This window comes from Lycium ferocissimum, chromosome 12 (genome assembly GCF_029784015.1).
Source record: "Lycium ferocissimum isolate CSIRO_LF1 chromosome 12, AGI_CSIRO_Lferr_CH_V1, whole genome shotgun sequence".
Classification (NCBI taxonomy): Eukaryota; Viridiplantae; Streptophyta; class Magnoliopsida; order Solanales; family Solanaceae; genus Lycium; species Lycium ferocissimum.
In genome coordinates, this window is record NC_081353.1 from 49540061 (window position 1) to 49555381 (window position 15321).

At 34.8% G+C, this 15321-nt stretch overlaps 1 protein-coding gene and 1 non-coding gene across 9 annotated transcripts; both read left to right on the forward strand.

Moving 5' to 3' along the window:
* Nucleotides 1-12335, forward strand: LOC132041105 (ubiquitin-conjugating enzyme E2-17 kDa-like). Of its 8 annotated transcripts, none has more exons than XM_059431887.1 (7): nt 1-2188; nt 2335-2428; nt 7774-7846; nt 7988-8071; nt 9897-10024; nt 11166-11270; nt 11980-12335. In XM_059431887.1, the coding sequence occupies exons 4-7, from the start codon at nt 8002-8004 to the stop codon at nt 12121-12123; spliced, it is 447 nt and encodes a 148-aa protein (XP_059287870.1). In that variant the 5' UTR covers nt 1-2188; nt 2335-2428; nt 7774-7846; nt 7988-8001; the 3' UTR covers nt 12124-12335. The 8 variants fall into 8 exon arrangements, with proteins under 8 accessions (XP_059287870.1, XP_059287869.1, XP_059287872.1 ...); XM_059431886.1 differs by having other exon boundaries at nt 1-245; nt 2070-2428; XM_059431889.1 differs by having other exon boundaries at nt 1-245.
* Nucleotides 12336-13653: 1318 nt separating this feature from the next.
* Nucleotides 13654-13726, forward strand: TRNAK-CUU (transfer RNA lysine (anticodon CUU)). Its single transcript has one exon. It is a non-coding gene; the product is annotated as a tRNA-Lys (tRNA).
* The last annotated feature ends 1595 nt before the right edge of the window (nt 13727-15321 follow it).

Consider the following 15321-nt stretch of genomic DNA (forward strand, 5'->3'; position numbering starts at 1 on the left):
AGGAAAATGAGTTGCGAGGAATTGTTTCATGGGAGTGATAGAATATTCTTGTTTACGTGTATCTTCTTTGTGGCAGATACACAAATTGTTATGAACAATTTTTTTACTAATAACAATGGTGTCGGAGTCTGCTTACAAGCGCCTCGATTATCCTACTATGTATTCACCACCTCACACCAGGACACTGCCCACCAAGGCTTAGGCGGATGGGAAGATTTCACCTAGAGTGTTTTGTTTTTGCTGAGGTATGAGCAACTTTAGAAACTACTTCAATGTTGAGTTCTAATTTCATGTCCAATAGTTAATTTTTTTTTTGATATCTTTGCTTGCCCTTTGTGATCATTGGAAGGTGAGGAAATGCCATACTCATGATTCATGACAAGCTAATTAGTTTCCTCTTGTTTCACCTTTTTAAATTGTAAGGAATAGAATTAGTGTAGAAAAGCCAAAAAGAATCTTGAGCTTGTTATTCATTTAAAAAAAAAAAAAAAGAATCTTGAGATTGTTATTCTGTTGCGTTTTGCAAATATCCAGTAGATTTGTGACCTTTGATTGCTAATTTACTGATGTCATGCTGATTAGAAAATGAATATCTAGGATCTTTTTGGTGGGGGACAGAAAAAATTAGATTATGCAACTGTTAGGCCAATATTGTATTGCTGTAATTAAAGTTAAAGCATGTTATTTTTGAAGGAAAACCATAATATCAGACAACATTGTGTTCAATTCTAAGTGGACACTTAGATGAGACAATAGACATACAAAATTCGAAAATTAGTGCAAAAGGTTGGGTCTAATGGCAGAAACCTTATGCGAGAAGATTGATATCGACTTTATAGTTCAATCGCAGCATGATAGAAAGAGGAGAAACAAATCACTTCACAAATCATAAAACTAACTCAATACTATTTTGCCACTATCACCTTTACTATTTCCTGTTCTCATATTCTGAAATTTCATCAACAAATTTGTCACTATGAACTGTTCCGGTAGATCATATTGACAGGTGAAGCAGTTGCACCTGTACTTAAAAAGATACAAGGTTGGGAGTGCCTACAGAACATCTAACACATTATTTCTTGTTTTATATGTACTCTAACAAAGATATCTCAACCCTAAACAAGTTGGGGTCGGCTATATGGATCCTCACTGACCATGTGTTTGAATTTCAGCTCAAGTCGTGTCACCATCATACCAAATAAAAATAGAAGTAACAATAAGAATATTAAAAGTTATTTATATGGTTACCTACATAAATCTATGATAAGTTTAAAATATTCCGAGAAAAACAATAGTTTCAAGATCAACGTTGTAACAAGATTTAAACCTATTCCCAACTAGTATATATCACTTATATGGATCTTTTTCTTCCATTGTGCCGGGGTCTTTCAAGATGACTTCTTTTCATGTGATTTTGAGTCTACCTCGTCCCCTTTTAACACCTTCACTCACAATAGTTTCACACCTATAGAGCGGTGCATAACTGCCTTTATAAGTCAACGTAGTACATGACTAAACAATCTCACCGACCTTCTCTCATTTTATCCTCAATGCATGTTACTTGCACGTTCCAACAACTATGGTCTTTTTTAATCTTATCTATTCTTGTGTGACCGCATGTCCATTTTAGCATCTGCATCTCTGCATCACTCGTCTTGTGGATATGTTGGACTTTAGCGACCCAACATTCATTATTATATAACATTGTCGGTCTTATAACTATTCTGTAAAACTTGCCCACTTTCGTAGACATCCTTCTATCACATAACACCACGATAGCTCTTCTCCAAGCAAGTTGAGGTCAGCTATATGTATAAATCCTTACTGACCATGTTACTTCATTTAAGCTTATCATATATCTTGCCAGATACCACAGCCAATTGCCGCTAAAACTCATTATGGGAGCATGTTTCCTGTTGTTTGGTCTATTTACCAAATACCACCAATCTGGCTTCTTTATTAGAAGGCTAATTCTTGCAAGAAAAAGTATGAGGCAAAGTGAAGTTTAATAATGAACATTTTGGTTTTGTATGTTCTTGCATGAGGCTTTCTGTTATGCATCTAAGCAGAAAACGTGAATAAGCAACTTTTAGCAGTCTCTGTTTTCAAATATGGATGAAATGGTTTTTTTCAACACTCCAACATGTCTTAGCACTCGATGCGTTATATTTCTGCGGGAGAAGCTACTGTAAGTTTAGCTCCCTTGTGCCTAGTGGTTATTGATTCATTATATTATTTTCGCTAAGTGTTCATTACACTTGTTTATATAGTATTTTGTGTCTTGTTGTGAGTCGGAAATTTGCATATTCTGGTAATTTTCATTTTCTTTTGCAGAAAGTAAAGAGATTCTCGCTTGCTGAACAGAGCATTGGGAAACCAGAAGGGACCAATGAGAAAAGAAGTTAATCCCCGTGAATTCCTAAAGAGGGTCTACTGTTACCCTATGAGTGCTATGGAGAGGTCTCTGAAATTATCCCTTATTTTAATCCTTATTTTATATTCTTTGAACTTGACTTTTCTATGGAGAATTGTTAATATTCACCCTTAGGATGTTACGACTAATTAACCAAGCTTCTGAATTTTTAAGTATTTTTTTGGTTAAATGATGGACTACTTGGGTAAGGATAATTTTATTTTAGAAACATCAAGCAAGTGCAAATATGTGCAAGGCAAGAAATTGGATCTTACTTTTTATTAGAGTCGAGAAACTAATTAATTAGTAGAGAGGGAAGTGGAGAACAACCCAAATTTTAAAAATAGGATTGTTAACCGTGCAAACTTCAATAAGTTTTCTTAACAAATTGTATTAACATTTTAAAACCTTACATTTTTGTTGAGAATATTATTAAATGTAATTAATTAAATAAAACTAGATGAAGATATTGTTAAGGTTCCAATCAATCCAGTTAATAAACCAGAGATGATTGATTCAAGACACAAGAGTAGATGATAACATGGTTTTATTAGATATATTTTCCAACTGTTATTTCTTTTACTTTTAATATCACAAGTTAGATATGGAAGATGGGTAGATGGTTTATGTTGGAGAGTAATGGTACATATGGTGAAGGTGTTGGTGATTTTGGGCAGTGTAGAAGAAGAACGGTTGGTGTGGTGAGTTAACATGTCATTTTGGCTAAAATGGATGGGGTTAATGAAGAAGGGCAAATTTGAGCCACTTTTATAAGATTAAGCCGCATATGCACCGATAGTATAACATTAAGGGCATATATGGACCTATAGATAATGGAGGGCAATATTAAATCTTTTTTAGTAGTAGAGGGGCAAATATGACCCTTTTCCCATATTAAAATTATGACATTCTCCATAAGGTGGAAATAGCATACATTGAGGATAAATGAGAGAAAGTCGCTTGAGATGGTTTGGTCATGTCCAGCCTTAACAAAGGGACGAGATAGACCCTTTTTTTTTTTCTTCTGATAAGTAAAAGTTTTATCAAATTGGTACCAAGATGGTACAGGACCAAGTACAAGTCAAAGCTATCACATCTCCACAATCATACTACATCCCCTCCTCCCCCCCTTCAAAAGATCCAAAAAGTCCAAATATTTGTCCAAAAAAGACAAGTTTTTGATATATTTGTTTTTGACTCTATCAATCTGCAATCTTCAATCTTTAGATAGACCTAATATCACTTGAAAGAACAACTTCCTCTTGAGATCTACGCTAACTTATCACAATAGAAGTAGAAGAACAACAACAACATAACTAGTGTAAACCCGCAAGTGGGGTCTGGGGAGGTAGAATGTACGCAGATCTTACCTCTACCTTGGGAAGGTAGAAAGGGTGATTCATAGGCACAATAGAGGAAAACAGTCTATATAGACTATACTCATAACTTAAAAATATGTGTTTAAATCATGTTAGTATGTTTATTTTCGGATCCATATCTTTGTTTTAATCCTTGTATAAATTTATACTAGTGAAAAATATGAGAAGTTTTAAAATTTATTATAATTATTAATATTTTGTTTCATATAATTTTGACCCTGAATTAATTTTAATTAGAAAAACATGGTCAATGAATATTTGTACAACTGATTTTCAACTATTTTGGAAATGAGAAGCAATTGTTATTACAGTATCAATCTTAATTCAGCGACTTAGTTATGGGATCACTATTTTTAGTTGAAGTTTTCCTTTTAATTTGATCTTTTTTGAACATTTATATTTTAGTTATTTCAATAGTACTATTGTTTGATACTTTGTAGTAATATATATGAAGTGGAATTGTCCTACAATAGAAGACAAAATTAGTTTGAAGGCTTATATATTACCAGCCGTGGTGTTTTCAAGCTTTATTTAAAACTTGAATGTAAATGGACATGTATATTCATAAAATAAGAAAATCTGCATGCATAAACATAGGCTATGTTGTTCTTGAAAGAAATTGCTTGTATTTTCCCTAGTATGTAACAGACAATATTTCTTCAAGAAAAGTCGGTTTTTTAGGCCTCAAAGTCATTTCTTCTTCCATTATATATTCCTATATTTCCAGCACCATTACTATTACTAAAACTTTTGATGATAAATTCACGAGCATAACCTGATGGGTGGAATTGTCTTTTTAGAAAGAAATGTTTGGATTTCTACGAGAGATTGCTCGCTTAAGCTATTAGATTATATAGGTATAAGTATTAGAAAAATAAGATTAATTATTTTAACTGGTTTAATTTAATCCAGATTGCCTTGGCTTCTTAGTTTATGGCAGCTCCTCCTCACATATGTGTTAAGCAGGCCTTGTGCAAGTTATCATTGGCAGCAGGGATAACTTGCTATTGTTATAGTGATATAGTCAAGGGAAACTGGTTTGCTCCTTGTAAAATGAGAGGTGTATTGGCGGGAGAAATATGTTATTTGGTGTGTAATTTAAGGAAAAATATTTATTCACATTCGGTTCATTTATTGGCTGAAGTTCGAGCTTATCGAGGTGGGTGGGCATAGTTGGACATAACATATACCGTGAAAAAGGAGAGAAGCAAATCCTTTACTTTTACCTTTATAAAAAGTGAAGAAGGTGCTTTTGGGAAAACTATATTTATAGCTTATGTTGTGGGAGGATTATAATTCTGGCCCTTGTTGCGCCAACATACATCTAATGGCACAAAGTGATGCATTAGTATGTCGAAGCGGAACTCATAAGTAAGTTTAAGAATCTGAAATAAAGTTCTTAAAAAATTCGATCACAAAGTATATCAAGTACCATTCAATGCGCCTACAAGTGGAATGATTAAAGTCGAGTGGATCTATCCGAAAAATTCAGTGGTTATACCAAATTATATTAAATTTAATTTGAAACATCATGAGTTTCTAAAGTACTCTTCACCAATGAGTATCTATTAACTTGTGTTGCTCTTTCTTTTCTTTCACTTAGTCCTGAAATATAAAATGAAACAAAAATGCTCAATATTAATCACTGGAGTACCTTTGAGATCTAATCAAACTTTAGCTTTTGTATTTGTTTTACATGATCTCTCTTTCCTTTCTTGTTATACAAAAAGTTTGCTAGCTGTCAAAAGTGAAATTATGTTAAACATTAGATGGTGATAATTTGACAGAGAAAGAGAGATGATGAACCTCTCTGCCACTTATAAAGAATTAAGTGATCTAATTGTCACATCTTCAAAGCACTGGGGCGCAGGTGAAAATTACCGTGTAAAGATACGTAGCGGGTACACTTTCACTAGAACATTCTGGTTTGTTGGTTGTTACATATAGTTTCATTATGTATCGTATTGTGTTGTATGATATCATACTATATTATTTTGATGAATACAACGTTTGGATAGATTGTATTATTTTTCGTCTTTCCATAATATCACACATCAACAATTTGAAGCTAAATCTACATGAAAGTAGAATACGGGATAAAGTTACTATAAAATATAGGACAAAAGATAAAATAGGATTATTAGATAATAAGTAAAAATAAAATTTGAAAAAAAAAGGTAACGGCGCAATCACACCAAATCGATCATTACACAAAATGAGACTTTTCATCGTTATATAAAATGAATATAAGGATACAATACAATAAAGTATAAGTAACAATCAAAATAAGTAATGTATTTAAACTAACAATACAATAAAACCTGTACGTAGTGGGTACATTATTTTTCTTGTCTGCTATATAAACGGAGTCCTAATTTCACCCCAAAATCCTCGCTTCTCCATTATAAACAACGATTGAATCGGAAGCCAAAAAGAGGGTGACCCACTTTATTAACCAAGCGAATGATCTTCGCTCTTTTTTCCTTAGAATCAAAAGTCAAGCAATATCCAGACAAGCTGGTGTTTCATGTTGAGCGCTCATGTTGTGGAATTTCGAAAGAAAAGCTGAAAGTGATTGACCTCTCACTCACGGTTAGCGTTTTCATCAATATGAAAGAGGAAAGGGGTTGAGACTTACGATTCGAAGATCAAGTCAGAAAGGGCTAACTTAGAACAAAGTTTTCGTGTTGTTGAGTTGAAAGAAATGAAAGTCCATTTCGGGACAATGTGGTAGGGGTTGCAAACCGGACGGTACACAACTTGGTTTTGGAAGATAGACTACTCGACCGATTTCATCCATTTGAATTAGAAAAAGTTGCCCGCCTTATGACCCACAATGAAGGTACGTGCTTTTCATTCTCTTCGATCTTCTCTTTGATTCCTTACAGTCACTGCTTGCTTAAGACTAAAAGTTCCGCCTTGTTTAGTCTCTTTCTTCATGCAAGTCTACTAGTTAATCGAGAAAGCACAATCATTTTTGCGTGGGCTTGGACTTGCTTAGATATGAGTAGGCTTCTTGTGATTTGGCCCTTCTGTGGGCTTTTATCGAGGAAAGCCTTTTTTTCATGTGGTTATGGTCTCTTTTCAATTGCTTTATAAAGGGGAACAAAAAGAATGACTGATAAAGATCCATTGATGGTTCTTGCATGGCAGCTGGTATAGATGATGAAAGGCGGGGCGCTTTTTTCGGGACCGGGTCTGCTGCTTAGTTGAAAACTATTAAACAAGTCTGCAGTCGCCTCCGATGATTAGTTTGTCAACCACACTTTCTCTCCCTCAAAACATCGCATGTCTGAATATGTTCTCACAGGGTCGGAAGGAGAGTTTTTGGCAACCTTTCTTTCACAGGTGGCTGATTGTGCAGTTTCTGGTCCGTAAGTTTCGAAAATGTAAAATTAGGGGAAAGATGAAAGTTATGCCAATTAAATAGGTATTCAAGATCCTTTGCATTTCTTAGGGCTTTCGGGTATGATTATTTGCTGGAGAAGCCTAGGTCACTAGTTTTAGACTATCGAAGCTCGACGATGGGGAGAAGCAAGCGAGCCTATTCTTGAAATAAACAACTCGTACTCGCTCTTTTATCCTTATGTTTCCACTGATACCTACTCGATAACGAAGCCGAATGGCTTTTTAGGACCAATTCCAGCATCGAAAAAGATATATGTTGACTAATCTGGCTAAAATAGGAAAGTTAGGGAAGAGTGCATTTTCATCGTGAAAGATTTAATCCGGCCACAGGTTCCCCTACAACTATCTTGTTACGATTTAACCCAGTCGACCGCTAATTCCCCTTCCGTAGGTCTCAAATGTGATTAATCCGGCCTTCAGTCCCTGCGGATTAATTAAATATATCAATTCATGAAAAACTTCTTCGTTTTTATGTGTCCCTGCCCCTGGCAGACAGCTAGGATATAACATATATAGTTGTGCTTTTCTCAGAAGTTCCATTCCTATCAATAGAAATCTCTTTCTTCTAGTCAGAGTTGGCCAGATACGGGTCGAAGCGCTGCCTCGAAACCGCTCTACTCCACCCGATTTTTAGAACCTCGTTCAAGTGAGATTTTATCCCCTTTTGAAACTGTAACTCAGTTAAAGTTTTTCTCTTCTCTTCTTCAGTTGTGCTTTTATGGTGTTTAATTATCTTCCTTATATATCTGTGCATTTGGAGCTGATCTAGGGTTTTTGTGGTACTTAGGGATTTGATCAATCATGGCGTCGAAGCGGATTCAAAACGAGCTCAAGGATCTCCATAAAGATCCTCCTACCTTTTGTAGCGCTGGTACTTTTTTCTCGTCCTTTTACTTTTAACTATTTTTTATCTTGCCCTAAATAGCCGTAGGAATTGACTGTTCAAATACACTTTTTATTTCTGCATATGAATCCGGTCTATATAATTGTACCATTCGGTGTAAATTTTCAAATGATCTATCTTTTGAGATTAATTAAGAAAATCAATGTATTGATTTTTGACGGAATAAACTGTACATGCGTATGAATCTGGTCTACATTATTGAACCATTCAATGTAACTTTTAAGTTCTTTACCTTTTGAGATTAACTAAGAAAATTAATGTATTGAATTTTGAAAGAATAAGATATATTTTAAGGGCAAAATGGTCTGTCAGCTTTTGAAGGTCACTTCGTCTATTGTATAGGAACTTATCTGATAGTATCTATACAGGGAACTTCTCTTAAGAAGAAGAAATATTGCTTCAGTTACTGTAATTACTAGCCTTCTACCCTGATAAGTGTCCTAGATAGGAGGTTATGGAGGACGCGTATCAGGGTAGAAGGCTAGTAGTTAGTTGAGCGTTGCCACGCTTCGTATTGCTCTTGTAGTTTCTTGTCCTTTAATTTCTGTTATGTTGTTGTGCCTGTTACTTCGATTGTCATATGAGTTGGTGGTACTATATTGTTCCAATTTCACACTGCTTTGTCATATTTTATTTAGTATTTTGCATTGACTTCTTCACTTCTATTATTTATTTTTCCGGACAAATTTGGTTTACCTTTCTTTCTTTCATTGAGCCGAGGGTCTATCGGAAACAGCCTCTCTACCTCCCATGGTACCCCACTTCGTGGGATTATACTGGGTATGATGATGATGATGATGATGATAACGACACGCTTAAAAATGGATACTTTAAGGTCGAGCAGACCTATTAGATCAACTAATTTAGCTTCAGTAGCCTGCTGATCCTCTTGGCTTATCTGTACTCTTGATGTCTCTCTTTACTCAGTATGACTGTAACGACGTAACACAGCATTTGTACTATAGACTAAGGAAGAGGTAGTTGGGCATTTATGTCCAGACTTCTACGCTCCCCATTCCCCTTTTCCACCTGGTACATATTCTTTTTTTGAAATATATCATGTTGTCTCTAGAGGTAACGTCCTGGAGCTCTTGTTCTATTATTTTAAAAGGTAACACGAGTATGAAGAGCTTTCTTTATCCCTCTTCCCGAAAAAGGCCAAGGATAACCTAAACAAGGGCGAGATAATTGCTTTTCTAATTTGAAGTTAGAAACAGGGGTATATGACACATAAATAAATTGTTGTGTGATTGCTTTTACATAGAAAAGATCTCTTTTCTACTATTAAGTTTGGTTGCTTATGTGTTGGCCAATTACTTCCTCACGACTGAAATTTTGGCTTCTTGTTCAAATTTTGTATAAAATGAGCAAATACGACCTTGCCATCCGTTGCCCATATCCATGAGATTGAGGAATAGGTAGAATGACACATGCACTGCCTTAGACAAGCTTACGTGGAGGAATTTTAAATCACGATTCTATCTGGAAATCATGTTTTTCAAACTAGTAGAAAATCTGCATTGCTTAGGACTGAGGTTCTCAACTTGATATTGACCTGCACACATAGAGGTTGACAGCTTACCATGTCCAAGCTTATCCTTGGGACTTGTTTACGGTCTGCATCTGGAAAGCTGTTATCTATCTTTATTTGTTGTTAAATCTGCTGTTTGTATTTTGAGTTGTTGAAGAAGTGTCTGTATTACACCCGGTTTGTCAAAAACTTGTTTAAGGATATGCATGTGGCAAGTTGTAGTCTCATTCCTTGTGCTCTTGCTTATGTTATCTGTGTTAGGCCCAGTTGCTGAAGATATGTTTCATTGGCGAGCAACAATTATAGGTCCACCTGACAGTGCTTATGCTGGTGGAGTGTTTCATCTTACTGTTGATTTTCCAGCTAACTATCCATTTAAGCCACCAAAGGTATTAAATTAGGGATGTGTATCTGTTGATGACACTTGATGATCTCATTTTTTGTTTGCTTATTAACATGATATTTCTAAACTTCTCTTGCTTCTTTTACAAAATCAAATTTGCTCATCATTTCTAGGCTTGTAATTTTACTGTATCAACTAAGATCGAAACGTCTTTGTTCACTTTAATAATTTTATTAGGTAAGTATAGATATCAAAGCTCAACTCAACTGGTGTCAACTGTTGATATCCTTTTCATTTCCTATTCAAAGTCACTACTCACATTTTTAAATGGCCTTTAATGAAGTTTGAATTTCTGGCTGTTTGACACTTTCATAGGTAATCTAATCGATTTTAGAAACCATGTCATTGGGTGAATTAGATTTTAATCGTGTTAGTTCTTTTTTGCAAAACCTACGAGCAGCAATAGCTATATGTTACAAGATTTTAGCAGGCAGAGCACACTGTATTTGAGAAGGTGATGCCACATATGATGGAAGTACTTGGGTTCAGCTTTAGTGCTATCGCCAGTTCCATGCCCTGTGATTAGAGTTTCAAATGGATATATTTGTGGACTGGGCGTGCATATAAGGAATCCATGGTAAAAAGTCATGGATTTACTGACATTGTCAGAGTGCATTTGTTAATGGAGTCATGAAGGTCTAATACTGAGTCTTGTTGTTATTTGAAAAACTGTTCTCTAACGCTTACTAAGGTACCAAGGCATAGAATTCTCGTCTATTGTCAGCAAGAGAGAGTATTGTTTCTCCACTTGTTTATTTCAACCATGTGGTACTGTTGCTTGTGTAACTTAACTAGAGCCTGATCTAAGGTAGGAAGAATACATCATATTGTGCAAATTGAAGAGGGATGGCTTAGATTTCCCTTCCAGTCGAGGTTTGGTGTATTGAGCCAAAACCATGATAACTTGGAATCTCGGTGCTCTTTTCTTAAAAGTGTATTAACAACTTAAGTGCAATTTAAACCTGTGACATAATATTTTTTAACATCCATTTGCCAAAGCATGCAAGTTTGAAGCACTTCCATTTGCAAAATCAACGAGGGTGTTGTTCTGCAAGCTCTTTACTTCTAACTTTTTTTTTTCCCTGTCGGCAAATTTATCATCCTCATTACATCAGATAAATGTGCAGCTAACTTTCAAGACACAGGTTTTCCACCCAAACATCAACAGCAATGGTAACATTTGCCTAGACATTTTGATGAATCAGTGGAGCCCTGCACTTACAATCTCCAAGGTTGGTTGAATTTCTTGGTATAGGTTACCGCATTCAATCTTTTATTTTGGTTATTTACATCCCAAGATTTTAAGGACTAGTATTCTTCCTGGTTGAATAAAATGTCCTTAAGGGAGTGAATATGCCAATGTAAATATTGGATCAGTGAGACTTATATGTCTACATCGATCATGTACTCCTTCCTTCTCAAAAAAAAAAAAAAAAAATCAATCATGTACTCCTTGTTTTCCTTTTTCATTAAATCAGCCTCAAGGAGGATTTCTGTGTATATTTATATTAACGGCACTGTCTTTCCATGTGGTCAAGCTTGTGGAGTAGTTCTGGGTTAAACCAACTGATGCAAATCCCACAGATTGGAAATATATTTTATGATGCCTTTTTTTATTGTGTTTTCAAGGTTGGTTTAAAAGGTATCTACTGTGTCTTATTAGTATTTAGGTGAGGTGAGGTGAGGTGGGAACTGTGATTCTCTGCCCCTTTTGTCAGGTTGTAATGTTAAGAGTTTAATAGCAGAAGAAACTGGCTTTGTTCCAAAGTAGAACTTCAATATTATTTGTATTCATAAATCAGAGGAACTATGTGGCTGAATTTATTCGTTGTGTTCGCAATATCATTAATTATAATTGAACAATCAAGTGCAGGCAGGCATTCAGCAGATTAGATTTTAGTTGGTTGTATTTTAGAGGCGTAATTAATTTGTCCCTTGCAGGTATTGCTCTCTATCTGTTCTCTGCTAACAGACCCTAATCCTGATCACCCTTTGGTGCCGGAGATTGCTTATATGTACATGACTGATAGAAGCCAGTATGAGACACTTGCCCGAGTTTGGACTCAAAAATATGCCATGGATTAGTTGCTGGTGACCATTCTGGAGGGGCTCCTTTGCTTTTGTGATATTTTGTATTATGTACTATGTATTAAGAAATTGTGTTCGTAACTTCTTATGCATGGGGAAAGGTCGAACAGATCCTTATTGGAACAATTTGATTTGCTCCTTGTTTGTGGGAATCTAATGGTGTTGAAAACTCTATGTTGGGTTCAAAGTATGCATTTTGACCCTTTTCATCTGCACTTTAGTTATCACTTACCTGCAGAGCATTCCCAAACTTTTATGTGGAGGTTTATCTCGGGGGTTTCTTGAGATTACGAACCAAACTCCAAAGAGTAAGTTACAGATAGCACCACATCTGGTATGCAAACGGTTCATGGTTACGTTGTGAACAACAGCCAAACATATTAACGATGTCTTAAAAGGTCATGGTGTTTTTATCGAATTTTTGGTCATTACGCAACAAATTTCTGTTGCCATGTATTTAAAGTGTTTCAGGGTATCGATTTTTTTTGGTTGAAGAAGGTAGATATGAAGCTGTTTTAGTTCTTGCACTCAGTTACACATGGCAAATGTATGTCACGGTTTGTTCTTGCGCGGTTGTCATTCCTAGGTGTATGTTTTTGGTCTATAAAGACATGTTTAGATTTGTGAAGATTATGAGATTAACCCAATAGTGCAGCAGGGCGGTAAAAGTTGCTAATGTTAGGAAGTGACTGACAATCAAATGGCTCTTGGTTTTGTTTTGGAAACAGCCCTAGGTTTTTAAACTGAAACCAAACAGAAACAGATTGCTTGCCAACATAAAACCATAGGGTCTGGGACTTTTCATGGCTGAAAAATTAGAATGAAACATTGCTGTATCGGATGTTAATCTGTTTTCCGATAATATAATGCAAAAAGCTTATATATAATTAAAAGATACAAGGCTTTATTTGCTTTAGCCACTTATTTTATTTTAATAATAAAATTTGAGGAAACTAAATGGTGACTTTAAAGTGTGATAGAAAGTTAAAACAACAACAGTAACAACATACCTAGTGTAATTTTACAAGTGGGTCCGGGGGTGGCGTACTCGGCCTTTACCCTATATGTAAGGTAAAGAGGTTGTTTCCTATAGACCCTCAAATCAAGCATGAAAAGGAAATACAATAGTGAAGAAGTAACGTTGAAAATAATGAAAGAAAGAGCGGTAGCAACAATAAATAATACGATAACCAAAGCAAAGAAAACAACAAGTAATTGTACAATTGAAGAATTAGATAGTAGGATAGTAATAATGATAAAACTAATAAGGGAAACTAAAACTTTGAAATATATATCTTATTCCTATTTCTCTTTGTTTTCACTCGAACTGAAAATCATGAATTTGTATTTAATTCGCAGAATTATCTCTGACGGTTAAGTAATATCAGTTATTATTTTTGCTACCTTTAGTTATTTATTTTTCGATTGTTCCGAGTTTTCTTTTCCTTCTACGTTTGACCAAATTCTTTAGTTGATGGTTGGAATTTATTCAATAAGTAGGGCTATCACAAGTCTAATGCACAAGGAGCCCGTCTAGCTCAGTTGGTAGAGCGCAAGGCTCTTAACCTTGTGGTCGTGGGTTCGAGCCCCACGGTGGGCGTTAATTTTTTTCTTTTTTTCTTCTTCAGCAGAAAAGAAAAAAGTCTAAAGGCAAAATCGCCTTTCCTACTTTGCCTTTTCCATATTAATCATATGTTATATTATAATGGGAAAATGGCAGTATTAGTTCCTGAGTTATTCCCTAATTTTGGTTTTGATCCTTGTGTTAATTGGCTAAGGACATTTAACCTTTAATTAAATAAAGTGTGCAATTTTAGTCCTTTGACCTAATTTGGAGTTAACACCGTTAACTTTTTATTCTGTGGTTTTCCCCTTCAATGGAAACAACTTACGTAATTGTGAAAGAGATGCAGTGTACTAGTTAAAAGTCTCAGAGTTTACGTTTCATAAATTCCTTGTTGTTGACTTGACTATAGTTGTTAACTTGACTATGGCAATATAATCAGTCAGGTCAAAGAATAAGGAAGAATCGTAATGTGCGAATGCTTAATTAATAACAAAATTCTTAAAACAAGACTAGTTTACTAGTGGTGCATATTATGTGATTTTATTTACAATATGCAACGTTGACTTTCTTTCATTTAGTACTACTAGGTGTGTCATCTAAAATAGATATGTGTTACAATCTTCAATTACTGATTTTTACTATTGAGAACAGAGGCGTATTCAAGATTTCAATTTTATAGGTTCAATCTATAGATTTTTAGCATTGAACCCATTATATTTTTAAAGTTAGGAGTTCATATCTACTATTTATTGTAATTTTAATAGTTTTTTACACATAAATTTAGGTTCCGCGTCCAAAGTGTGGGATTCAGTTGAACCCCAACCTTATAGGCTACATACGCCCCTGATTGAGAAACACAGCTACTGAGTGGATTAGCTTTGAGAATACTCTTAATTAAGTCTGCTTAACCGTTTTGATCGCCATGATATTATGTTTTCAATGTAAGAGAGAGATGGAATCATAAATGGGGGATAAGCTCTAATTAGAATACTGTAAAATATGTTCCCACTGAAATGGTTAAGAAAAGAATTAAAAAGTTAACAGAGTTAACTTCAAATTAGGTTAAAGGATTAAAATAGCACACTTTGTTTAATTAAAGGTTAAATATGCTTAGTCCACTAACACAAGGATTAAAATCAGAATTAGGTAATAACTCAAGGACTAAAATTGCCATTTTCCCTATTATAATAATTGTGAGTTTCAAAGGTGTCTTGATGATATACGGTTCGATTCATTATAAATTTTTGCTACATAAATGTCCTTGTTATTTTTCTGGAAGGAAGAAGCATTGAAACCGTTTCATTATAAATTGTTGCCACATCAACGTTCTTGGTATTTTTATGGAAAGAAGAAGCTTTGATGAACCATAAATGGTACTCCTCTGTCTTAATTTATGTAATACAATTAAACCTCTCTATAATAGTATCATTGGATTCGAAATTTTTCAGCTGTTATAGAGAATAGCTGTTATATACCTATAACAACATCGACATTTTTCGCTGTTATAGGCAAAAAAGATGCATAAAATCTAATTTTCACTTTTAATTGCCAAATTCTAAGCTTAATCACACTTTGTATAACGAAGGAAAACCGTTTAATGATGAAAATATATATATTCATACAATATT

Coding starts and splice junctions, on each gene's coding strand:
- LOC132041105 (XM_059431885.1), top strand. CDS start 8,002: ATGGCGTCGAAGCGGATTCAAAACGAGCTCAAGGATCTCCATAAAGAT. Junction 8,072..9,896: donor TCCTACCTTTTGTAGCGCTG/GTACTTTTTTCT, acceptor TATCTGTGTTAG/GCCCAGTTGCTGAAGATATG. Junction 11,271..11,979: donor CTGCACTTACAATCTCCAAG/GTTGGTTGAATT, acceptor TGTCCCTTGCAG/GTATTGCTCTCTATCTGTTC.